The sequence below is a fragment of the Athalia rosae genome, chromosome 3 (assembly GCF_917208135.1).
Source record: "Athalia rosae chromosome 3, iyAthRosa1.1, whole genome shotgun sequence".
Taxonomy (NCBI): Eukaryota; Metazoa; Arthropoda; class Insecta; order Hymenoptera; family Athaliidae; genus Athalia; species Athalia rosae.
Genome location: NC_064028.1, coordinates 4377072 through 4404528, shown reverse-complemented (window position 1 = coordinate 4404528; position 27457 = coordinate 4377072). Strand labels below are relative to the sequence as shown.

General features: G+C 40.8%; 1 protein-coding gene across 13 annotated transcripts in view; it reads right to left on the bottom strand.

Annotated features, from left to right (window-relative positions):
* LOC105686378 (venom dipeptidyl peptidase 4) overlaps positions 1–27457 on the bottom strand; it is a 160033-nt gene that overhangs the window by 85996 nt on the left and 46580 nt on the right. The window contains exon 1 of one of the 13 annotated variants that reach the window (XM_048652146.1): positions 13840–13975. The exons of the other annotated variants lie outside the window; for them this stretch is intronic. Within the exon in view, the coding sequence (XP_048508103.1) occupies positions 13840–13896 (57 nt within the window). The 5' untranslated portion in view covers positions 13897–13975. Of the gene's footprint in view, positions 1–13839; positions 13976–27457 lie in introns of those variants that run through there. 13 annotated transcript variants of the gene reach the window in all.

The window sequence follows — 27457 nt, the reverse complement described above, 5'->3', positions numbered from 1 at the left end:
TCCCACCTTTTTCCAAATCTCTCGTTTATCTTTTATTTTTCATTCTCCACCCCCCTCACTTTTTATTTCTCTTCTTTTTCTCCTTAAATATTCATTCGTTTTAGTTTTTACTTTTTTTTTTTTTTTTTTGTCATTGTTTTCAAGGACCCGGCCGACATCTTTTTTCATTGGACCCTAGCTCTATATATTACCGAGTCCTAAGACTTTGACAAATCTCTCTTTTCAAGACTCTCACGTATTTCTAACGTGGAATAACTACGCGACGGATACCAACTCTCTATACCTGTATATACACGTTGGGAAGAAAGAAACATTCGGGAAGTGGATGAGAATAATAAATCAGTACCTATATGAAAAAATCGACTGTCATTTATATTCACCCAGAGATACGCGTATAGGTGGGTACCTAGTAGAGACAGGTGGGTATATACATATATATATATATATGTATATACCTGAAACGGACATTTTGCATACATTTATGAAAGGATAAAAATAAATAATAAATAAATAAAGACACGAGAGTACGAACTTCGTAATATATTCCGACTTTTCGACGTTGTACCTTTGAGAAAAAAATTGGAAAAGAAAAAACGAAAATTAAAAAAAATAGTAATTCACGGTCTGTAACCGATACAAAGATGAACGATTTTCGCGAAGAAATACGTGATAATTTAGATAACACATTGCGACTGCGAATTTATCTTTTTTTTTTTTCAAATTTTTTCATCAATTAACAACGAATTGAACGGTCGTCAATTTTCGACGTTATAAAATGTCAGTTTTTGCAAAGGGTGGGATAGGAGGTTACACGTTCAAATTTTGACGTAACGCGAGCTCTGATCGATTACGTAAATCGTCGTGCGATAGCCGTACGTATACAGGTAGGTAGGTAATTGCAAACATGGGTGTATGTACCACCGGTGTGTAATGTGTACGCGGTTACCTAAAACGATTTTCAGCAGAAACTGCAGCGGAAAAATGGCGAACGTAGCGGCAGCAGCAGCAGCAGCAGTTATGACGCGAACATGAACCGTGGTACATTTCGAGTGTTTGTAAATTGCGAATTGTTTCGTCATACGTATAAGAGTCGTCGGAGTTCGGTCGACTCGCGCGACTGCTAAAATTACCAACGTCCCTTATGTGTGTACGCGACACGTACGCGTTACACACGTACGTATCCATTCATTCTTCGTACGCCATGGGTAAACATGTGCGTACTATCGGTTCACGCGATGATATGGGTACGCGTGTACGTAAAGGGTGTCCCGGAACCGAGTGCGAAATTTTTTTTAGGAGCGAATTTTAAACATGTCGCGGTGGGGAAACGGCGATTCGGAGACCACTCGGTTCCGAGACACCCGCTGTACAGATGACAAACGTTATTCGAGCAAACAGAGGGTAATAAACATTTCACGTATATACGTGTATACCTATGCATATGATACGTGCAGTTAGAATTTGCACTGCGCGACGTACATGTATACGTATTCGTACGTCCATAACGTACATGGGTATTTGTACGTGATATCTGCGCGTGTAACGTATTTCGATTTTGGCGTATGTAGAGTTTCGCGAAAAAGAACGCGAAGAACGTAAAAACGAGATAAAGTAAATAACGAAGACGCGGAAGAGAATGCTATAAAATTTTTTTTAATTTCATCATCGAATACGACGAAGGAGCAGCTAGTGGACGTGAAGATGTGGAATATTATCTTCGGAATTGTTGGAGGCGGATACTGTTTGGAAAAATTAGCGTATACCTATATACGCAGATGACGTTAGTATAATACATAGCCATGTGATATTGATTTTGCACGCGTGGTCAGAACATTGCGTACCTACGATATATACATAGGTGTACATATACCGTAGGAATAACCCACGGTATATATTCGTCGTCCGGTGCAAATCCGCATCCCCTGCACGTACGTACGTACGGTACGTATACGATGTACGCGTTCAACGGTCGATTTTAATAACGTAAAATTCATTATTCGCGTCATCAATTTCTTCGTCGCTTAACAGATAGGTTGCATAACGCGTTTTATCGTTAATTTCATTAATTAATATTCTCGTATTACCGCGAGAACGAGCTTGCAAGGAAAAAACTAAAAACGAAAAATCTACAGGACAATTTGTGTCCTTTAATTGATAAGAGCAAGTCATCGCAGACGTGATTCGAGTTGTTTTTTTCATCAAATTTATTCACGTCCACGGTGAAAAAAATGGGACTCGACGAGACACGTGTCGAAAGAAAAAAAAAAAGAGTTAAATTTTCACCCCGCAGGATCCAACAAATCCAAAAAAAAAAAAAAAAAAACGAACTTTCAGCGAAGCGAGAGAATGTTACCCTTTCTTTTTTCTCTCGCCTCCCGTATCCGCCAGTGAAGGAGAAAGAGAACTGAGGATAAAATAAAAAGGAAGATCGAGTTTCGAATTATTCACGGGAACGGAGCTCAACCTATCTCAACGCGTGTACATAACGCCCATGTATATTTATATACATATATCCATTAAATATATATATATATATATGCACACACGTACAGTCGTTGAGATAAATTGAAAGGGTTGACGTAGCCGCCCGTCCGCGAGTTCGGGTTAGCTGGGTATACCCTACCTCGAAAAGTAGGTTTTGTAAACTCGATTCACCCCCCCCTGTTTCCGGAAATTCGTACAAACGGCGTGTTACTTCCTTCTACACACGCGGGGGTGCCCTCGCTCTCTCGCTACCACGCTGCTCTCTTCCACTCTTTGCGTGACAAATTTTTCTTTCTTTTTTTTTTTCTTTTATTTTTTTTTTTTTCTTTTATTTTTTTTTTCAACACACCACCGGGGAACGGAGGGTAAAGAAAAAATGTGTGAAAAATAAAAATCAAATAAAATAACCACGTATAGAACATCCGCGTAATAACAGTCACTTCAAAGAGGGTTCGGAGAGAAAACGACAAAAAAAAAAAAACAGACCAACAGCACCCTGTTTATCAAAACTTAACATATCACGTCACGTTACAATCGAAGGAGCGGAGAAAAATTAAATATATATATAACATTAATCGAATAACGAATCTCTTTCGCAACGAATGAGGATAAATGTCGTTAAAGGTGTTGAAAAAAGGACGAGGGAGAAAAAAAAAAGGTAACACGAGAGTAGGTGTAAGAGGAGGTGGGAAAGTTGAGGATTAGTTAATCCTTGGGGACTTAAAGTGGGATGTCTGAGAATAGGGTTATCATTTTTCAGCCTTATGTACTCGGATTTGAAGGGTTAGGGTTTTCGGAAGAAGGAGCTCCGAACCGTTGTTGAAAAAAAGACACGAAATTAAAAAAAAAAAAAAAAAAAAAAAAAGATAGAATGCGAAAAAAAAACCGTGAAGTTGAGACAAGGAAAGAAAAGAAAAGAAAAGAAGCGTAGCGTATAGGGGAAGCAGATAAGACGACGAAAGATAGTCATTTCGTATTGCGTTTCCATCCCCGAAGGGCTTTGGGGATGTTCCGACGAGATTGATTGAAACGCCCGTCACGAGAGCAGTCACCCCTATCGAAAAAGATCATCGTGAGACGGTGATGGTTGCGGTGGTGGTTGGTCGAGAAATTGAGGAAAAAAGTCCTCTCGCCTGTGCAGTCAAATTTTTCACCTGCATGTATCCTCGAATTTCGCTCAGTGCGCGCGTGAGAAGAACGAAGAAAAAAAAAAAAAGTAGTACGCATCACGCAAGCGACATGAGAAAAATACCTCAACGTTCCTGCGGTGCGTCGAAAATGCACGCGACACAATGTACGAAGTACGTTTCCGTTCATCGAAAAATCAACGTCGTAGAGGAAATTTTCTTTACTCACCTGAAACAGAGAAAATGAGAACAAATAAAATTAGTATCCCGCTGTTACCCTGTAACAGTGGAAAGCCACGAATAAATAACAATGATAACAACGTTGCTCGCAAATGTATCATGTTTTCATATTCGATATCTTTCAATGAAATATGAAAAAATCCGAGCCATTTGTTGCACGCGTTCGCCGCGTATCGAATTTCTATAAGTGTACCATCCGTATATACGTATGTATAATACATAATAAAATCCATAGGTAAAATGCGTTACTTGTATATACATATACATACGTATAACTATACGTACAGCGGTATAGCACTTATGCACCTATAATATAAACGTGGCAATAGAACCGGAAGTAGAAACCATTACGGCAAGACGGTGTCTGGGTTATACACATATAGCTTGGGCATCGGGACGAAATAAAGAAGGAGAAGAAAAAAAAGGGAAAAGAAAAATGTACAAGGAAAGAGGAGCGCAGAGATACGTGTAACGATCGGTGTGAAAATAACGATTTTTTAAACAAGGACAATGATTTTTTTTTCTTCACTTTTCCCGCCAAACCGAGATCATGATCGAAACGTGAGAAAGAGGAGCTTTCAAGAAAAGATCGTGGCGAAGGACGAAAGATGGTGGTGGACTGATGCAGCGATAACAATCGAGTGACGATCGATAGAAGAGAATAAAGTTGAAAAAAAAAAGAGAAGAGGGGTTGATGATCCAACGGTGAGGAAAAGTGGAAGAGAAGGGAGCAGGGGGTTGGGAAAAGTCAGATGAGGAAAGAAGCAAAAAATAAGATATATGCATAAAAGCAAATAAGAGAAGAGACAAAAGAGAGAAAAAAAAAATAAATAAAAAAGTCTTGCAGTAGACAGATAATAGCCGGCAGGTAAACGAGGGGCTAAGTGGAGAGAGTTGGGAATTAAATTGAAGGGTGCGAAAAAGGACGGTCCAAACTTCCAGCGGAATATACGTACATAAGGACAGCATGAATACATGGCAAAGTATTCGAGTGAAGGGAAGGAAAAAAAAAAACGGAGAATGATAAAAGAATGTAAAAAAATAAAATAAAAAGAGAGCAAAACGTACGCGAAGTTCTCACAGGATGAGAAATAAAAACTGCGAGAAATGCGAGAGGAATGTTGTAGTCGTTGTTGTCGTTGTTTTTTTTTGTATTTTTAGTCGTCGGTTGTATGTGGGTGGAAAAAACTTTTTACTTTCTCGTCTACGGTTCTTCGTTTAAAAAAAAAGGGGTAGGGTGATTCGGTGGGGTGGGGGGAGGGTTAATCCCTTCACTCTTCGCTCGGTTAACGTATTCTGAAGGAAAAAAATGTGCGTTTGCAGGTTCCGTTGGATGAGTGAAAAAGTCAATTGAATTGATCTAGTTACGTTATCGGCTGTTATATCGTAAAACGGACGGTCAACCGCGAGATAAAGATAATTTGTAATCATCCGTTCGATAAAAATGAAAAATAAAAACGATCGCACGATGTATGTATTCGGTATGACGGTCAAGTAGGGCAGAGATTATCGAGAGACTCCGTAGTCTAGCGTCAATTACAAGTCGATCTTTACCCGGAGACGGGAAGCCCGAAAGCGGAGTTGGGAGTCTCGCGTATCGTCGAATAGCTCTCCTATTAAAAAACGGTAGATACGAAATAGCCGAGTGAAAAAAATTATAACTCCCGTCCGCTCGATGGGTAAACGTCGGCTTACCCGATACACGTCTTATTTCCAGCCGAGTTCGCCGCCGCACAGCGATTTCTTTTTCATTGACCCTCGGAAAATGGGCCTCCCCAAGGGTGAATTTCAGCGTCTCCTCCTCCCACCCCCATTTAGCTATCATTTAATTCGCCGCGATGGCAACGCGTCGTCTGATGGAAAGTCTAACGTGGCGTGGGTCGAGCCTTCTCGGATTCGATTCCAGAAAAAAGCACCTCAGGTGCAAAAAACGTCGACGAGTAACTACGTCAACTTTACCAAAATCAATTGCCGTCAAAAAGTCGTTACTCAGAAATGTAACCGTAAAATTGAATTCTTTGGGGGGTGGAAAAAAAAAAAAAAAAAAAAAACGATCCAGATCAATCATTTTGCCAAGTATACTTGACTGCATCACGCACGGGGGTACTAGAGAAGATCAATTGAATGAATGTGAAAATTGGAAGAAAAATGGAAACAAAAAATAAAGAATAAAATAAAAATTGGAGGTAGTTGGCGAGCTTTCTGGGGGGAAAAATCCAAATACAAGATTTATAATTTTTAATCCTCGTAATTTGACGTGAAAAAAGTGAAATTTAATTTCCAACGATCGCTTGCGAACTAATGAATTTCCGCGATTACAATATTGCGGAATACGGAAAACGAGATAGGGTGGTAACGGGACGTTTATGGGTGCACAAGGAGATCTGAGTGACAACCGAGTAGGTATATATCGTACGTGTAATGTACATATTTCAGCATTGCAGGAATTGCCAGTGGCGGTTAGAGGAGTAATCCGAGCAAGAATTAGACCGGAAGTTCCAATGCGGTGCCGGACAAGCATATGGAACAGACGGACGGACGGAAGGACGGACGGACGGATGGGCACCAAGAACTCTGAATTCTGAATTCTACCGTTGCGGATAAACTCGGTAGTGGGTAGATAGGTAGGTAGGTAGGTAGGTAGGTAGTTCTGGGTAAACCTTACCCGCAACCGAATTCCCACAGGGTTTTGAAATGCAGGCAACAATTTCCCACACACACACACACACACACATTGCATACAGATATAGGATATACATGTTATCGCAAACCCTTCTTACGTCTTTCACTCATCCCCCAATCTGAACACAGAATATAACATTATATTATCACCTGCACCGATAGACGAATCGCGAAAAGATTCGAGAAGAATGAAAAAAAAAGAAGAACCTTTTTTCTTATCTGCGGTAATTTTTATCGCTTTGAGGATTAAATTTTGGTTAAATTAATCCGTCGCCAATGGCAGGTTTTCTTTATCGCGGATAACACAGCGATATAGATTATTATCGTACGCGAAATTGTTCCGCATTGAAACGTTTCGTTCGTATAGTAGTATAATTTCCATAAATTTAATACGTCGTGTTATTCGAAGGTAAAAATTTGTGAATTGGCTTCGCTGTTGCGGCGAAAATTCCGCGGGAAATTTTATCCAAAATTCGTGATCGTAATCCTGTAGCGCGATCCAAAAAAAAGCAGCGACCAATGTACGTGTGTGTCGCGTGCGGAACGAATTTTACAAATTCGATAAACCCCATTTTTTTTTTTGGAGCTTGTAAAATTTGATAACGCGACATCGCGACATCGCGATCATATGGGGGAAAACTTATTCGACTTCTTCCGACAAAAACGATCTTAGAAAACAGAAGAAAAAACAAAAAAAAGGGGGGGGAGAAATGATAACATTGGGAACGAGGATAAGACCCGTGGCGCGATAGCTGACCGACTGCGCGAAGATTTCGAGTAATTTGGGTCGGTGGTGAGGTGAGGGTGAAAAGAAAGGGATGTGACGGTACGTTTTCGTTAACGTCGCTCGATTTTTCACCCCCTCCTCGCTACTCCCTTAAGTATAGGTATAGGTATAGGTATATACGTATAGCTGTCATTAACAGTTAACGGTGAGAAAACGAGAAAATGAGGTAAACGTTGCGGAATACCTCGGGTCCATCGGCGAACGGCAGAACCGAACCCGATCCGACCTAACGCGAACCAACGTTCGGGAATAAAGTGCGGAGAAAAATTTATCTGATCGATCGTAAATCGTTATTACATTTTTTTAAAAAACCCCATTTATCCACAGGTACGTACGTATACCCTGTATGATTGGAAAAACTTGATAAATAATTGCACGTCAAAAAAAAAAATATTCGATCGACTCCAAAAAGAGAAGGGAAAATCTGGTTTTTGAGTCTCTTTTTTTTTTTTTTTGCAACGTTTGTAAATTCGGAAATATATTAAAAAAAATTTTTTTTAACTTCTCCCGTTCGCCGAATCTATATTCGATCTTCAAATTTTCGAAGGTTCGCTTTCTCGTTGATCTTTCATAATCTGTATGAAAATGTAACGAAAGAATCTTATCGCAATATATATATTGTATTATAAATCCATTTCAAAGCTGCGACTATCGAAGCTTTACATTCTATAAGAGTCCGCGGTATACGGAGACGTGTATGCATATCGTTGTAATTGTAAAAATGTCGAAATTGACGGATCGACAAAGTCCAAATGCGTTCGTCTAGATGTTACGTAATATTATACACTCTAATAAAATTGTTCTTTTATCTGTTTTCCCCGCACTCGTTAATATAATAACGCTAATAATAATGAAAATAATAACAACACTGTAACCCGTATATTCGATAAGGAATTTGAAATTACAACTTCTGCACGTATATATATATCATACGTAAACGTATAGATTATATACCCGTACATACTCGTAATTGATGGTCAAATAAATCACTCCTACGCGATATTATTTTTCTCTCCGTTTTTTTTTTTTTTTCTTCTCGTTAACATTTACAGAGAAGATCGAGTATCGGTGTTTTTAAAAGTGGAAAAAAGTAAAAAAAATTCGCCATACATCTTCATTCGAGTCGAAGAATTCGATAAAATTTAATATAATTAAAGGCACTCGTAATCTATCTATCTATCTTCAAATGAAATTGACCCCTTGAGATTTTTATACTTTGGTACGTGATGCAGCTCCCGGAGTAACGATTCCCTTAAAAGCTCAAGTCGGAGTTTCTTCCACGAGCAAGATGGGAGTAGAGGAGAGGAAAAAAAAGGAAGAAACAGGCAAAAAAAAAAGAAAGGAGACGGAAGGAGAAGAGAAAAGAGTGAAAAGGCTGTCGGTGGAGTTGCAGCGGTCAGTATTCGATGCGTTTGCGCTTTTTCGCACTCTCGCGACTAAAAAATCTCCCTTCAGCTCGCGGAAATACCGGGAGAGACGCTTTCGTTCGAATTTCGAAAAACTCCGAGACTCCTCAACCACCGACCGCGGAGACATCAATCGCCGGGGAAAAACGTTCGTTCGAACCTCCGGCGCGCAAAAAAAGTTCTTTGATCGATTCGAAGAAATTTTTATCCGGAGCGCAAGAGCGACTTTATTCCGTAACAATTTCTTCGAAAATACAGTAGATCATCGAGAAGAAATAAATTGAAAATAGGTAGGACGGGATCGAGGGAATGCCGGAGAAAGAAGAAAAAAACAGCGATTCAGAAGGCGAGACAAGTGAAATTCTTCATCCCTCGGTACGGTTACGTAACTACGTAGGAAATGGACAGTGGGAAACAAGTTTGAGGGAAGGGTACGGTACGGTACGGGGTGGCTAGGTGTACGCCCGTATACCACTCGGACATAAAGTAAAACGATGAAAGAAATTGCGGAAATAAACTGCGAGCGTCTTGTTCTTTTGACTTTAGGGCGTAGCATTACGATCTACTATATCTCGTAGCGGGTATGTTTGTTCATTTCCCGTGGTCAGTCTCTGTCCCGGGTATGTATATGTATAAAAGTGGACGAAGTAGAAACGACTTTGAGAGAAGAAGCGAACCACCGCCCCATTCCCGTTCCCGTTCCCGTTCTCTGTCTCCGTCTCTTTATTTCTCCGAGGTCGACCCGCAACTAAAACCGAGGCGAACCAATCTAATAATGTAAGTATTACGTCATCCCGAAGAAAATTCTCCTACACCCCTTCCCAAAAAAAAAAACAAAAAAAACCCAAAAAAGGAAAATTCAATGGAATCCCGTTCCATTTTCTTTTGGTTTTTTTTTTTTTTTTGTATCAATGATTTTTCCTTGCCCCACGTTCCAATCACTTCTGGACAAAATATTTCTCGAAAAGGAAAAAAAGAGAGGAATTAAAAAAAAATTACAATATTGAGCAGGTTCGATAGAAACTGAAGAGAAAAAAAAAAAGAATCAATGGAAATAATTGCTCGTCTTTTCCCATACGGTATCGCAACGTGGCGACGTACCCGGTGCGGGCCTACGGGGTGTACGACGACGCACGTGTACGGTACACGGTACGGATACATCCGGAAAAGACGGATGAGGAGACAAACGAACAAAGAGAAGGTTGTTCCCCCCCCCCGAGAACAAACGACTATCGTAAACGTGATATTACAGAAGAGAAATATTGGTCAAATTTCGTAGGCGGTAAAATATTACGGCGCAACCTGATGCCGTCATGAATCAGTTGCTGGTTTTTTTATTTTTATTTTACGTTGATTTTTTTTTTTTTCTTTATTTTCTCGTAACCTGTAGCGCACACCCCGAACGAGTCGGGAGAACGAAAACGGAAGAAATCGAACTTAATGAAAGAATAAAAAATCAAACCGTACGGTAAAAATGAGAAGGCGGACCGGACAGCAACGTTCAGCTGCCCGATCTTCTCCAATTTTTATTTCGTCGAGTCAATCGATTGAAAATTTTCAATATCGACGAACGAAATAACGGCGATTCGTATCTTCGCTTTGTACATGTGCTCGCCGAATTGATTCAAACTATTCGGAAAGCAATCGCAAATTGAAATCGGATTTCAATTATAATTTCGGTATACTAGACAACCCTGTGTGTGTGTACGTGATAAGTAGGAGAATATTTGTTATAATTAGAAGGTTCGTTGATTTATTATCGAAGCACGGGGTGAGGTGAAGTGGCGATGAGAGGAGAGGAGAGGAGAGAAGGGGAGAGGGGAGAGGAAGATTTCAGTCGGGCTGGTGTGTCAGGCCTTTGAAATGAGAAAATTCAAGATAACGGTTGAATTCAATTGCATTAGTTAAGGTTCAGGAGGTACGATAGAACGAGAAACCGACGACGTAACGACCGTACCTTCCACCGCTACCGCTTATCATCCCTCTGTACAGCGATGAAAAAATTTCTCCTCCAAAACCTGATGCCAGCTGAATTCCCGCGGGATAATACACACGCGGGTCATTTAATGGTAACGAACGAAGTAGGGCACGCCGAGTTAAAATTGGGTAAATAATTCCCACTCGAAAATGAAAACCTTCATCCGAATTATTTATTTTTTTTTTTTCTTTCATTTTTTAAAAATGGAAAGTAAAGTGTCCATCAGATTTTCCTCATTATCTCTAACGGACTCACGTTTGATCCGATTATTCCCTCATTTTTTCTTCATTTTTTTTTAAGGAAATAATAAGAAGAGAGAAAAAATTGATGGAAATGAGAAAAAAAAAAAAAAAAAAAAAAAATGAAAAATGTGCGGATAGCGTGGTCGTACGATTTTAGTCACTCTAATTAGCTTTGCGAGTTAATTGGACTCGACGTATGTGTGTTGGTATCTCATAGAAAGATGAATTAATTCTAAAATGTGGAAACTAATGGGGTAGTTGTATGGATAGAATGAGCATTCGACGAAAAGGTAATTTTACTACGATCAATCGACAAACTAATTAGAACCATTACGCCCGATAGCTCGTCAAAGTATAAAGCAATTTTCGCTAAGTAGAATCAAAGTATCTACTTCGGATCGATAACTACGTAAATAATGAACGAATCCGATCGATTTATGTCAATTTACTTCAATATTTTATCAATTGCAAGTATGCAGAAATCTCTGTTCGTCGTCAGTAGAGATTTTCATTTTTCTTTTCTGTCGTCTTTCGCTTTCTAAATTTATACGGATCCTAGCGACGACGTATACGCGTGTACCGAACGTACCAAATTACCACCTATCCAAAATTGGAATCAACGCTCTACTCGCAGCTGCGACGATGATACGAATTGCGGTTTTGGGAAGGGGTCGAAGGTTCAAAGGTACATAATCGTTCAACGATCAAGGTCGTTCAAATATTTGACACGGATGACTGAAAGTCATTAAACTAGCGAGCAATCGTACGACGATCGAATCAACCGTTTCTTCTTCCTTTTTTTTTTTTTTTTTCAAAAATACGACAAAAGAAAAATAGAAAAAATGAAAGAAGATCGTCGGTAAAAAACGAAAGGTCAAATTTCGCCCCGAGTTTCTGCAACGTGTCGTATGTCTTCCACGTCACAGCGGTGTACCGGCATAGAGAAAGCTCTCAGGAAAGTAAGACACCGCGTCTAACATTCGTCACCTTTTTCCCTCGTCCTCCTAATCCACCCTCGAAGTAGGTACGTACGTACGTATACCGGAGCCTACGTAAAGCCTCGTGGCGCCAAAAACCGAGCATCGTTGCAAAGAGAAATAAGAGGATAAGAGCAACGAAATCGGATGTGAAAAAAAAAAAAAGAAGAAAAAAAAAAAAAAACTTCCACCGGAACATACGTGTACGAGCTAGCGACACGCTGCTGAGAATAATAAATCGGATGATTTCGGTGCGCTTTAATTAAAAAGCGGCTAATAACTAATTCCGTGTAATACGCGCTTTCGGATTCTAATTCCATTCGGTGGGTGTTCGTGTATGTGCGGGTAGACGTGTAACACATAAAACACATACTAGATAAATTATATTTACTCAGATTAAATGTAAATAGACGTGTTGAATTTGAAATCAAATACAGGGGATTTCTAGAACCAAGTAAAATACCGAATAGTTGGCGAACTCCATTTTCTCCGATAAGAGTCATGTACACCGCGCTCTACCCTATGTACGTATGTACGTGAAATTACAAGATACGTATCAACCGACAAATTTCACCGTATCTGTAACAAACTAACACTAAATTCCAAGTTACACGTGTATCGCTAATATTTCTCCAAATGCACGCTCAACTTATACCCATATACACAGTCCGTCAATTCTATTTTTTTTCTTCAAATTTATTTGCTCGTTATAATTCAATGTTCGTTTTCAAAAACACTGATGCCGCGTGCAGTAAAATGTGTAGCTAAAATGAATTTTTTTCACGAATGGTTCTTTAGTTTTTTTCTCAACATTTTTTTCTCGTATCAGTAACAATTGCGTGTGAGGAATAAAATTTCAACGATGCGCGTTGGTAGGAGAAAAAGAAAAGGAAAATTAAAAAAATGGTTGCCAAAAAATCGAGAAGAGTGAATGAATTAAAATTCAGCGGAGGGCGAAGGGAGTAAAAAACCAATATTTGCGTAGTCGGAGTTAGTTGTACCGAATGAATTTACCGCCGCGTATTACTACGGGAGTATAACGTGTGTACCTTCGTATGACCGTACGAAGCGAGATCACGAGGAAGAGGGAAACAGAAAGCGGAGCAAAAAAGTTTCGTGAATTTCTAGATGAAACCGGTCGAGCCGGAGGAGACGACAGAGAGAGAGAGAGCGGGAGGAATTTTCTCAAAATGGGTTTTGACAAATTCCAAAATATCATTACCAAATTAAACCACCCGCCTAGCTAGTTCCGATCGCTCCGCCCCGTTCACCCTCCTCTACCCTGGAAAATTGTCGTAAATTAAAATCCCCCGAGGCGCACGTACACTTCTCAACGTTCTCTTCGTAGAAAATTTGTCGACATTTTTTTCATAGCCCAAAAAGCGAATCGCGCCATATAGAGAACGTAAAAAGGACAGAGGTCGTCGCGTCTCTCCATTCTTTTCGATTCGAACACTCGCGTATCCTTTCGCGAATCGGAATTGAAAATCTGACGAATGACGTCGATTATTATCAACGAATTCTATTACAAACCTAAAACTCATCGTCCACTTTCGAGCTCTTTGATGAATTTTCATACATCATATACCTCTACGTATATTGTAACTCGCGAATCGAATGAGATCTTCCCCCTCCCCTCCCCCGCTCCAGTATTGAAAATTTCATTTTATTTCATTTCATTTTACGTCTCGTTTCATTTCATCTCATATTATACATAGGTATATATGAAACCGTATGTACATACGTACGTACCTACTTATATCGTACATAAAAAATACGAATAATAATTCGTCTCAACAGCATTCTATACACGTAATATACATTTTCATTTTGATTCTCTTCTGACGAGAAAAATCAAATAATTCACGCATGCTTTTTAAAAATTGATGAAAAATAATATCAACATGTGTATGTACCTGATTCGAGTCGGCGATTTCGATACCAGTAGCTGCAGATCCGTTTGTCGAAGCCATTTTATTTATTTTATTTTATTTTATTTTTTTTCAATTTTCTTTTCCTTTCTTTTCGTTTCTCGATATCCTCACACACTCACTGTAATTGAATTTACGAAAATCTCAACACACGTAATCACACACGATGAATTGATTCGTACGACAACCGCATGGTATGCGACACACGTCGCTGTCGAGATAACGAAAGGTAGAATCCGGTGGTGATTAAAATGAAAAATAAAATAAAATAAAATAAAAAGTCCAGGTATGTCTTAGAACCGACTAACCAGAGGAGGTCGAACTGTGAGGAGAACGCGAGAAAGGGAGTAAAAAACGGGGGAAGAACGAGGGAAAAATAAAATGATTTTTAAACCCGACACTTTACGCGAATCGGTGAGTCTACCGTGAAATCTGTCGAAGCTGGATAACCGGCACTCATCACTCTTCGATGATCGAGTGAACACTGATTGTTTCCGGTGTAATCATTATCTATAGGCAGCGCGGCAGCGGCTGAGAAAGGAGTAACGTCGTCGTCGTCGTCGTCGCACGCGCGCTTCCTCGGTACCGTGAAATTTCGAAGTGAATCGAGAAAACGCGAGCAGCTCGAACGTCGAAACGATCGCGATCGGCGTTCAACACACCGCGGTGTTACACACCGCGCGTCCTCGCAAGTATGTTCATTCATATTATCTCGCGTGTATCTCTTATTAGTCATTATCCTATTGCGACAACTGTTGGACGTATCGCGCGCTATTATTGAAAACGTTCGTTCGCAACCTTCCCAAGCCGAGAGAGAGAGAAATATCCGCGACGACGTTCGTCGTACCGAAGACTTCTTCCGCGGGGGGATTATCGCTCGAGCCCGCACCGTCGCTCGACGTCGACGACGTCGTACCGCGCACATGCGACCGTCTGTGATATTCGATGATCGGGTAAACAACGATTTATTCGCCTATCCCGAAACACTTGTGCAATTAGAAAAACGTCGACGGGAAAAACCTCCTTCCTTTTTTTTTCACTTGCTCTCTCTCTCTCTCTCTCTTTCTCTCCTTATCCGCAACACGTTCGGACGTACCGAGCAAAAAAACATCGCTCCGCAACGATGCAACCGTGATATGATAAACGCGACGAGAATTATTTTGTCCAACGGTAATTTTCTCCGTTCCTAGGACACGAGCGATTGGACTTTGTGTCGAGTTGCGATCTGCGAGAAAAAACAATAGGGAGGGAGAGAAAAAGAGGATAGTTTTTGCCCTCGATCGATTCGGGGGAGAATTTAGAAATGAAAGATGGGGATTCTCCGTTTGTTCGACAGTTCACAGACGATGCGGTAATAACACAGAGTCGTTACAAAGGCGCAACGACCTATGAAGGGTGTTACGATAATTTTCCTTGGTAATCCCTTCGTGTAAGCGTTTATTCGGGATCAGTCTTACGGTCAAGTTCGACTTCTAAACAGGGGAAGTATAGGGGGGTAAGAGTATAGCCGAGTAAGTAAGTAAGTAAGTAAGTAAGTCTGACATAGCCGTTGTGGCCGGTAACTATGGTCCTTTATAAACCGCGTGGATTAATCTCCTTAATCTAGGCGTACCGAAGCATACCCTCTCTATTCCGAGGGACGTTTGGTCGTAGAGAAATGTGCGTCGGTGCCTCGATCCGCGATACGAACGAAAATAAAATAAAGGCCGGCGGCGGCGGATAGACCGAAGTAAAAAAAAGAAGAAGATAAAAACATCACAGATAGGGAAAGGATAAGATCCCCTTTCCAGTATATTATACTACTGTACGTACACGTAATTAGAAGAAGCAATTAGGACGATCCGTAGCGCGCCCGGTGTACTTGGAATATCCGTTCTCTGTTTCCACTCTGATTAAATTATTGAACAGAATCAAAGAAGAAAAAAAAAAAAAAAGGAAAAATTCAACCGCATACCGCACCGCGTTTCGTACATGCATTCATAGTGGCTATACAGTGCGTATATTTGTCAATAGTAGGTGGTAAATTCAGCGGCACCAGACGAGTAGATTCCCGGTGAAAAGTTTTACAATAAAATTCCATTAACCGACCGCAATTGGTGCGGTTGAAAAGATGAAAAATAAATGAATGAATAAAAAATTGGTAAGGTTTCATTTTTTTACATTTGTATACGAAACCCGAATTCGCACTCACACGATACGTATATTGTGATAATGTTTGGTCGAAAAACGAACAGAATCTATGCGATGGACTCGACGCGTATGACCAAAGGTATTTTTGAAAATTATCGAAAAGGACTGCAAACGTCATTCCGGATGAAAAAAGTTTTTTGTCTCTTTTTCATGACCAACTTCGAAAAAGTATCGATGAACGTTGATATTTCTTCAATCGTCGATATCCTACGAAATAATTATTAATTGTTTTTTTTCGTTTCTTCTCTCACAATAAATGAAAATATCTCTCATTTGCTTCGAATGAAAATAAGCTCCCCCCCTGCCTACACCCTAAATATTTTCGGAAAATTCTCAGACCCCAGATCCTACACGTATCCATGCGATATTCACGTAGTGATATACACGCGGTATTCGGGAATATCAATGCAGATATACTCCCACCTCGCACGGTAGGTACATCTCTGTGCCAACCTACGAAGAAATCGACAAAATGTAAAATTCCAAAGTGTTTCCCACTCCGTGACGTACGTATCGCGGATACGGTGAATAAGAAATGACGTTTGGCGGTGTCAAACTTCGCCATCAACGGAAACGTCGCGCGACCACCACCTACGCGTCTCCGCGTAGACGGGGTGGATGCGAAGGTCGTAGAAAAGCTACCCCGGTCGGAGGTGATTCCCGTTCGCGGTCTAGGTACACGTGCATATCGGACCGGTGCCGATACCTTGAAATATCATGTCCGCGCCAGAGTTCAACGTGTTTCGCGAAGTTAAGAAAAGGCAATGACGATACGTGATAAAGTTTCGTCGCTTTTACCTTCATTCACTTACTTTATATTATACCGCGCGCGCGCCGGTTCAAACTTCGCTATGAGGTATGAGCGACCCGAACTCCTCAGTTTTCTTTCATTCGCTGTTACTTATTCTACTTTCCTCGTTGCCTTTTTTACTCTTTTCCAAAAAAAAAAAACAAAAAACAAAGTACACTCGTTGCGAATCGTTCTAAATACAAATTTTTCTATAAAAGTGAAGGAAATTCGCGCGTTTCGTGTGATTGAGATGAAAAAAAAAAACAAAGATATTCAATTACCGATCGAAAAAAAGAAAAAAATAAATAAATAAATAACACATCCGTACAACGTCAGCGATTCTTTGGGATTGATTTATTCCCGTATACGCGCGTACACCGTATACGATTTCTGTACGGAAAAAAAAAAAGAAACAAAAGGGAAGAAAGAGCCCAAAAACGAATTCCTGAAACGGTCATGACGTGGGGGGAGGGTGAGGAGGAGGCGAGTATACCTATACGGGTATTATCGTCACGTTTGCACGTGTGCAGGTTATTCGAGTTTATGGAGGACAAGAGTAGCGCGTGGGGGTGGCAAAAAAAAAAGAAAAGGAAAAAAAAACGGCAACAAGGGCGTCACGGTCAGGTGGAAATTGTGGGACAAGGTGCGATAGAGAGAGTGAAAGAAAATAAAAAATCAAATAAAAGAAACGCGAAAATAAAACTAAAATAATAAAAATAAAGAGGGGGAGGGTTTTCGGTAGGTACCAGAGCGTGAATCGAGGATTTGGTGAAACGGGTGGGTATACCATACGCGAATTGTATGGGTATTGATTGGTCCTGCATGGGGCAAAAGGAGTGAAAGAAATAATCAGAATGGAAAGGTAGGTAGGTGGAGAGAGAGAGAGAGAGAGAGAGAGAGAGAGAGAGAGAGAGAGAGGGAGAGTGAGAGTGAGAGGGTAGAAAAGAAAAACAAGAAAATCACGTCGCGTCCCGTTCGCCCCACAAAGAGCAATTACAATCAATGCCATCTAACCATCAATTGTTGGCGAAATTCGCGTATTGTGGATCCGATACATAAATCGACGAATTCGGTAGACGCGCCTGTGAAGCGCAGCGAATTTACCCCTCCGAGTAAAAATTGTCGCTACGAAGGATAGAGACACTCCGCGGGGTTAGTTTAAATACTCGCGAGAAATTGAAGCCCGCGCGTCCAACGACCCAAAAAGTAGGCAATCGAGGCAAAGTACCCCCCTTCGACTCGTTCCATTCTTAGCGGTGATTCGAAGCTAACGTAGCGTTATTCATCGCGTTTCTCAAAAGTAAGATCAAAAACACTTCCGATTTCCAGTTGACTCGACACCGTCGATGATTTCACGATTTCCCCCCCAATGTCTCTCTGTGGGTAACGCGCGCACACGTAGGTACCGCACGACCGTTCGCCACATTGAATTCGACGAGATACGCGGCTCAGCGTAGGCGATACGTTGCAGGTATAAATGGGTTCCCGGTGGTTAGCTCTCTTCATTTTCATTCGTACGAAAAATCCATAAATCAAACGAGATGCGGAAAAGTAGAGTGTGAAAAAAAATAGAAACCATCGACTGTATATCGCGACACGCGCGCACGCACACGCGCGTCAATAATTCATCGATCCTGTGCCGAGGGATTTTATTTTTCCCACACATATAAACCATAGAAATCCATAAATATAACCTTTGTAGATTATTGTATTACCTATTCACGGGAATCGCGAATTTGATATGTATATTTCAAATTATAGGTTGGCAGCGAAGTGAAGGGGGGAGGGGGAGGAGGGCGAGAAAAGGGTACGAAATCAGCCAGGCATGTACGTTATACCTTCCAGTGTATATCTCCCTCTTTTAGCCGCCTCGTTTTCCACCCTTCCGGAAGGCAGGCAGGTACGAACCCGACGGAGATCCTTTCGCGCGGGATTATTCGGCAGGGGGACGATAGGTCGGAGGTTGAAGAACGAGGGGAAGCTACGCGTATTTCGGTTGTAGCTATCTCTTCGCTAACGGGCAAAACGAACGCGTCCAGCTAACGGAAAATCTCGCGAGCTCTTATCATTTTCTCATTCTCATCCCTTCGCTTCTCTCTACGCCCTACGTGTGACGGAGCGGGCGTACGGGTGGTGTGTGCGCGAGAGCGCTTACACACTCTCGTGTGTACAACGAACAAAAATCGTCCCTGTGTGCACACTTGTTCCCCGCTTGGTAATATTCATTCATCCATAAATGATGAATTCTCATCCCTCTCGAACGACGGGTGGGCCCCCGCGCCCTCTCTCCGTCCCCTCGTGTGTACACGGACGAAAGAAATAAGCGAAGATGAAGAAGAGAATATCGGGCGTTACACGCTATCGCGAAAAGCTATACTCATTCTTTTTCTCCATTTCTTTCTCCATTCCGACGAGTTATTGTATAAATTTTTTTCTTCTTTTTTTCCTTTTTTTTTCTACCTTCCTCGATTTTTCGCGCGTTCGAAAAAAACGAACGGAGCCGAAAATACCTCCTCGAAATTTCAGAGCCAATTAATTCGATCGCGGAGAGGAGCGGTGTTCCTCGAAAAGAGGAAGACGAAAAATAAAAAAAAAAACAGTCTCAATACTATCGCTGTTATTAGGTAACAACGATCGGATTTTATTGCCCCTGGAGAAAAAAAATAAAAAAAAAGGAATCACCATTTTACAGCGAATGTAGACGACAACTGTCTCTCACAGCTCCCCGAGGATTTAATCTACTTTTAAACAAAGAGCTTCCCAAAATTCCTTCCCAACCACCGCCGCGGCGACGGTGTAAAAAGTTTCGATTCTCCCTTTTCCTTTTTCTCGTTGTACATGAACTAACGAAAAACGAGAGTAGAATAAAATAAACTACTTTGAAAAAAAAAAAAAAAGAAAACTAAGCTAGAAAAAATGAACTCGACGAAAGAGAAGAACCGCTACCGCTAGATGATCGGCACCCCCAAAATTTTTAAGGACCAAACGCCGTTTCGAGTGGACCGAAGACGACCGTGGAGTTCGTCGAAGAAAAATTTTCTCTCGACTAGTTTTTTTTTTCAGGTTTGCATGTAAAATATAGAAATTGCGGATTGTCTCTGTGCCAAGAAAATCAGAGCGGAGGTAGCCCCTGCACGTATATAGAGGTATAGGGTAGGTACACCGGCTCATTCCAAGTGGTACGGCGTAGCGGGTTATACATATACTATAAAAGCGAGACAATTGATGGTTTTAAGATGCACGAGTTATTGCCGAGTAGAAGTAACGCGATTCGAACGAAACCAACCGCCGCGTTGTACATCAGGGGCAGAGGAGACAGAGGCGTCGTCGACCCACTCAATTACATCTACTCCGCAGTGGAGAGAGGAGCCGAGCTAGCTAGCTGTGCCGCTCCTCGGGATAAAAAGAAGTCCCGAGGAGGACCCGAAACGCCGCAGTTTCCTATTCCGATTCCTCTCCTTCTCCCCTTCCAGAGGAGAATCTCTCTCTCTATTTTTCTCCCTCTTCGCGTCCAGGCGCGTCAAGACGATCCTCGCGAGCGACGATACACGGCGATTCGCCCATCGAGTGGATTCGCCGTCGCGTAAAATGTGTGCCAAAAACGGATTGAAACAGAAGAGGGTAAAAAAAAAAGGAATTTTCCCCCGCTCGACGTGAAAATCTTTTCATCGTCGACTGTATTCTGTCCGTATAACGTATGCAATATAACGCGCGTACCGACGACGATGCGCGGCTCTTGAAAAAGCGACGATATAATTGGAGATAATGATAATTATAACGATCGTCGTATTGTATACCTTTAAAAAGTCGCGGTACGCTTAACGTATGGCACGGGTACACCACAGGTACCCCCCAGTCTCGTTGCGACTCAATGTGCATCCGCGAACTACGAGATCACTGCACATCGTCGTACACGCGGACGACTTACGTATCACGTATTATATTTTACATAGGTAAGTACGTATAACTGCGGTACCTTCACTACGGTACTTATGTAGAAATATAATTATGTACATCCGACTTTCCACGTACAAAAGTGATTCGAAAGCTTTCGGATTATACATATATGTCGCCTGGCTAATGGTATAAGGTCCTATCATATTTTCTTTCTTTTTTTTTTGTGCGTGTATCGTGCTCGAAATGCAATAACGCGTTGAGATACGTTGAAACTGAAAATTCGTCGCAAGCACTGGCGGAATTTGTACCTTATAAAAAGAAGACATTTTTTCACCCAATGATTACTCGATCGATTGCACGAGTAGATGATTTTTGCTTTCAGATTTGGATTCCTGAGCTGATTACACGTGAGATTACTCTTGAAGAACCAAAAAAGGAATTCGATTTTTGAGCGAAAAATAAATCATTCTTTTAATTGGGTTTAATATGCTTTTCTGACGTATTTTGACCTCAGAAATTCGAATCTGGAAGGAAAATTGATCTATTTATAAAATTGATCGAGTTATCGCCAATTTTCAGCTTTTTGGGGTCAAAAATAAAAAATTGATTTTTTAGTCTATATTAATGTAATTTGAGCTCAGGAATCCGAATCCGAAAGAGAAATTGATCTATCTTCAAAAATGACCGAGTTATCCCCATTTTTTCGCATTTTTTGGCATAAATTTGAGGATATCTCGAAAGGAAAAAATCGTAAATCATTTTGGACAACGGATTCGTGTTCCCGAGGTCAAAATACATAAGAAAAGTGCCATACGATCGATTTTAAAAAATAAAAATTTTTGGCCAAAATTTGAAAAAATCGTAAGGGGTACCCCTTGGAAAAATCTCAAATTTTGGTCAAAAATTTTTATTTTTCAAAATTGATCGTATGGCACTTTTCTTATGTATTTTGACCTCAGGAACACGAATCCGTTGTCCAAATTGAGCTACGATTTTTTCCCTTCGAGAAATCCTCAAATTTATGCCAAAAAATGCGAAAAAATGAGGATAACTCGGTTATTTTTCAAGATAGATCAATTTTTCTTCCAGATTCAGATTCGTGAGCTCAAATTACATTAATATAGATTATAAAATAGATTTTTTATTTTTGACCCCAAAAAGCTGAAAATTGGCGATAACTCGGTCAATTTTAGAGATAGATCAATTTTTCTTTCAGATTCGAATTCCTGAGGCCGAAATTCGTCAGAAAAGCATATTAAACCCAAATTAAGAAATGATTTATTTTTTGCTCAAAAATCGAATTTCTTTTTTGGTTCTTCAAGAGTGTAATCAGCTCAGGAATCCAAATCGGAAAGTAAAAATCATCTACTCGTGCAATCGATCGAGTGATCAATAGGTGGAAAGAATTTTCTTTTTTTATAAGGTACAAATTCTGCCCCCATGCTAAGAGAATAATAAAAAAAAAAATATATCTCAACCCACCCTAATATATATATACCTTATACAAATGTACTCAAAAGAATTCTCGCAATGTATTCGAGTTAGTTCCTCAAAGACGCATATATTAGGTATATATCCATACGGATACGATCTGGATATTCAATGCAACGTATATATAGACGTATATGTGAAAGCAAAGTAGCTGGTAATGTCGGAGAGATTGAAGGAGAAGAAGAGTAAGAAAGAAAAAAAGAAAAAAGAAAAAGAAAAAGTGGAGAATGAAAAATGATAAAAAGAAAGAGAGAAGAGGAAAGCAGACGACGGGGTGGGATCGGGAAGACCGAGTGAGAACTGTGAGGGATGATTTATAAAGTCCGATATTTATTTAGTCTATTTACTCGCTGCAGCGTGGGTATCACGTGGGTATATATATCTGTGAGTATAGCGCGATTCCCACCTCGCGAAGAATCGCCGCCGCTCAAGTGAGGAAAAGTAGAATATATCAAAGCGTACGTAAAATATCTCCCCAACTATTGCACCTATGTACCTGCATATTTACATACAATGTGTGAAAAAAGTCAAATCTTACGATCGACCGATCGCTATGAAAAGTGAAAATAATCAAGGATATCTCGTGAGGGATTGATTCGTAGCTCGATACACGGTCGACAGATTCGACTTCCCGGGGTAAAAATACGTTGAAAACGTGTATAAAAAAATTATAATATCGACGCGAAACGGGCTAACACAGAGAGAGCGAGAGAAAGAGAGAGAGAGAAAAATTCACCTGCAGTAGGCGTACGTGCAATATAGAATATAATACGTGTTATACCGTACAGTGTACGCGCGGTGTGCGATCATACACGGTTTGGCGGAGAGAGAATTCGCGTTATTAATGGTAACCAGTGTGCGTACATATAGTGGCGTACGCGTGTACGTATATATGTATATATATCTGTATCGCACACGTACGTCGAAATACTAAATCGATTATCCTCGCATAAATCAACGTTGCAAAGGGCCACCTGCGCACGGGCAATAACTAATAACTAATAATAACTGATTTTATGGTTCGATTAATTCAAATTAGCAAATTAGTCGGTGCAGCAAACAATGCAGATCAAGCCGACCTCGGACGTCATTTTGACGCTCTATTAGCTATCGAGGTGTACACGCCAGCGATGCAAACCTACAACAGCCTGTACGAATATAGGTACGTTACACGCTTGTAAATCAGCGTAACTAAAAATACCCGCATTTCATACGCGTACACCGTCCAAAAGTGATCCCCCGACCCTCCGAGTTACGTCGTCGTTTTGCCGGTTTCTCTTTCCCTCCGAAGTTTCGCAAAAATTACAAGATGCGTTGTATCGCACCGACATGTAACGCCGTCTCTTTAGTGGAAGAATTTTTCGAAAGAACAGTGACCATCGGGTGGTACGATAAAACCGAAGATGTAGAGCAGATTAGAACAAGAGAGCTCAAAGTTCAAATAAAAAGTCGAGGTCCACATTCTTCGCTGCAATTCAAATTCCTCCCCATTCTTCAGTTTATGATGTATAAAGACGGTGTTCTTCTTTGCTCTTTGTTCTCCGCTAGGTGCTCGCGAATACCTTGCCTCCGAGTCTAACACGATATGAATTATTTGGCGCGGTGTACAGGGTGTGAAAAAAAAGCAGCGAACCGAGTAAAGCACGACCTAGTAAATTGGAGAGTTCGGTTTACCGATCGTCCCTACTTTATTTTCACCCTTTACGCGTGTGTATCTCTGGCGTCTGGCGGCAGTCCCGTATTGCATATTTAATGACACACGAGGCATGATGTAGAGAAAAATATGATTCAAGAAAGTGCAACAAAGGAGAGATTGAACCGTGGCGGAGGGACGTCCGTGTAGAATGAAACGCGCGAAAGCGGAAGCGAAGCGAGGGAAAAAAAGCAAAGGTATAACACGGGGAACAACGTGGCGTGTATATTCGACGCGATAGCGAAAGAGCACCGAGATTTTCAATTTTCCTAAAAGTTTCGAGCGATGACGCCGTCGCCGACGTTCGGTAATACGGACGCATCGGACAACCGCACCGTGTAACCCGTGCGAGCTTGAAAAAAAAAAAATTGCCTGAGGGCTCGTCTCGTCTCCGGCAAAAAAAAAAAAAAACGGACAATTGCAAAAGGCGTTACGACAAAAACGAAACTCTGGAAAATGGAAAATTTTCAATTAAAATTCTCAAACAGATTAGACGTTGAAAAAAAAAGGGCAACGGAAACCTGCAGAAACAAAATGGTGTTGGAACTCCGGATTATCTTGAAGCAAAAGTTGCTCCTTGGGTGGAGTTTAATTTTTTAGCAGCGAGCTAAGTAGGGTAGAGTGCGGTGCGGGATAAACCGTAGCTCTAGCTACGGTATACGTATACCGTGGAATAACCGTATAGTTTTGGCCTGTAATTGACGTTAACTGGTCACCGGTTCGCAGCTGGTGAATCCGCGGGGGGCGGGTGGGAGGGACCGAGGGTGAAAATGGTCGAGAGTTCGGTTTCGTACGAAGCTTCGGCTTCAGCTTCAGCATCGGCTCGAGTTCAACTCCGTTGAAGCACGTAACCGACCGAAACCAAGGAACTGGACCGAACACTCCTGTATGCAGACAGCCGGATTGCAGAAAGCCGAGGCGAGCTAACGGAGAAAATAAAGAGGAAATGAAACGAACGAAAGGTAGGGAAAAAAAAAGAAAAAAAAAGAAATAGAAAATAGAATAAAGTAAAGTGAAAAGACCACGGATGAAATGCGGAGCGACTCAAGTGTTAGGCAACAGGTACGCGATGGCTACATGTGTACACCCTAAACACACATGTATTTTATCTATCCATCTATACATATTATTATACAAGTTTGGTGAATAAACTAGGCGCGATGTATACCGCGTACACACTCTATAAATTCCTCTCTTCGTTGATCGTATCGCACGATATTCAGTTGGAAAATTAATCTCTCGTGTAATCGAAATTGACCGTTGTTTTCTTCGTCACGTATAAGAGGGGAAAAGTGGCATCTCCCTTATTTTCGCGAATAAAATGAAAGAGTCGACATTACGGTATCGCTGTTATTTTTTGATCGACCGAAAGCCCGTCAACGCAGGATAAACTCGTCGAATACACGAAGGGAAACCTGGAAGCGCGTGGAAGTTATGCATTTTCCGTTTCGCGAATAATGTTGTATTATCTGTTTTTATTTCTCGCGTATCAACTTTTGCAGATCCTGTGAGAAAGAGCAGCAGAAGAGCTTCTTTAGTTAAGGATTACAACAACGGAATAAGGAAGGAAGGTAGGGAGGTAGTAGGGAGCGGGAGGAGGGCTTTGTACGCGAGTTGTATAAGGTGTATATCTTCGGGGAGTTACCGGGAATACAACGGTATAAGGGAAAAGTTTTATACCCGTAAAAGATTGTTGTTCGGAATAGGATAGAAAATTCATGTCTGGGGTGCAATTCACCGACGATATTCGGAAGTCCCCGTACATCGCGTACGGGGAAATATGTGCGAAATATCAACGAAACCGAACCGCGCATCAAAACTCTCCTGACAAATCTTCCTTCCTTCCGATAAACGTGCGCGGTGCGATCGCCGGAAAAAAAAAAACCGAAACTTCGCACCCGAGGAGAAAAAAACGATGGGGGGAGGAAATAAGCGGGATGAGAAATAAAGAGAGTAAAAGGGGCCGACGTAAATCAATCGCGAGCGATTCGCTATTATGTAAAAAAAATTCCTCGCGATTCAAACTTCTTACTTTTCGCTATCGTTCGTCGGTGAAATCGGCGGTAAATCGACCGAGTACCAAACAGAATGAAGAAGAAAAAAAAGAAGAAAAATAAGAAGAAGAGAAAAAAGAAGCGGGGTACTTTGTTAGTTTGAAGACTAACTTCTGATCCCGAAGGATCGAGTAGGTATTATTCGAATTACCTGCTATATATTCCTTACTACTTTCTTCTAGTAGGTAATATAAAAGCGAGGATATCTAGGTATAGATTTAGCCGCCGTAAAGGTGTTGCGGAGGTGGGTAGTAAAAAAAACTTGTAGAAAGCTTCCGACGTACAGACGTAAAGGTATATGTATAGGGTAGAAAGACGGTGTAAAAAGAGGAAAACATGATCCTCTCTTCTTACACAATTCACACACAACGCATGAAGACCGGAGATAACCGGATCTTCCTTTTCAAATCTCACCGTCGTATAACTGTACGACAATCATTCGCAACGTTCGTTTTATATCCCTACGGAATAAAGGTGACCACGATCTCGTTGCTGAAAAATGAAAAACAAAAAAAAAAAAAAAATTAAATATATTCCGCATCGAAAATGTCTCAAAACGCGGGGGAATACCGACAGACTGTGATAGAAAGAAAGGCGATTACGACGCGGGACGTGTGTCCGTTTCTTTTGGCATTGAATAGGTTTAAACAAATAAACGTGTAAAAAGTATACGAAACGAGTGCGGAAAATATGGCGTAGAATATTACGATCGTGTACGTACGATCCGCCACTGAATAATTCATAGGAATGAAAGAAAATAAAACGCTGATAATATCGGTGATGATGATAATAAATATGGATATTCTATACTTTTATTCGCACAATTTTACGCCAAAGTTGGATAGGGTAGCCCGCAAGCTTGGCTCTGCACCGTGTTCGGTACCGTCGACGGTATATAAGAGCTTTTTTCTCTGACCACGTTTTCCCTTCAACTTCAACTGCGCGTGTATACGATATGCATACGCAACGTTCGCGATTCGGATATAGAATTATTTTATTTTATTCTTTTGTTGTTGTCTGGAGTGAAAAAGAAAACTGGATAAAAAATTTTATGATCTTAGATATCGCGTCTCATCTGAACTCGAGGGATATCGAGAAAATATGTAATTAATTGCGCAAAGATATAAATTCTCTTTATTCTTTATTCTTCTATTCCTTCGACACGATCTCGTGAGAATTATCGAAAAATCGCGCGAATTTCGTAGAAAGTAAAAAAAGTTAGTGGTAGTAATGATAACGATAATAATAATAGCCCGCGAACCCTCCAATTTCCATGGCTCTTTGAAAGTCTTGGAATAATTACGGTATGTATATCACACAGCGAGAGAAAAATGAAGAAAAAAAAGAAGAAGAAGAAGAAGAAGAAGACGTAAAAGAAGCGGGAGAAGAGATCAAAAGACTCTTTTCAAAGTTTAAACGGTTCCGAAAAAAGGAAAAAAAAAAATAAACACGAAAAGGACGAGGTGATTCGAATCACGTTTGGTGTTC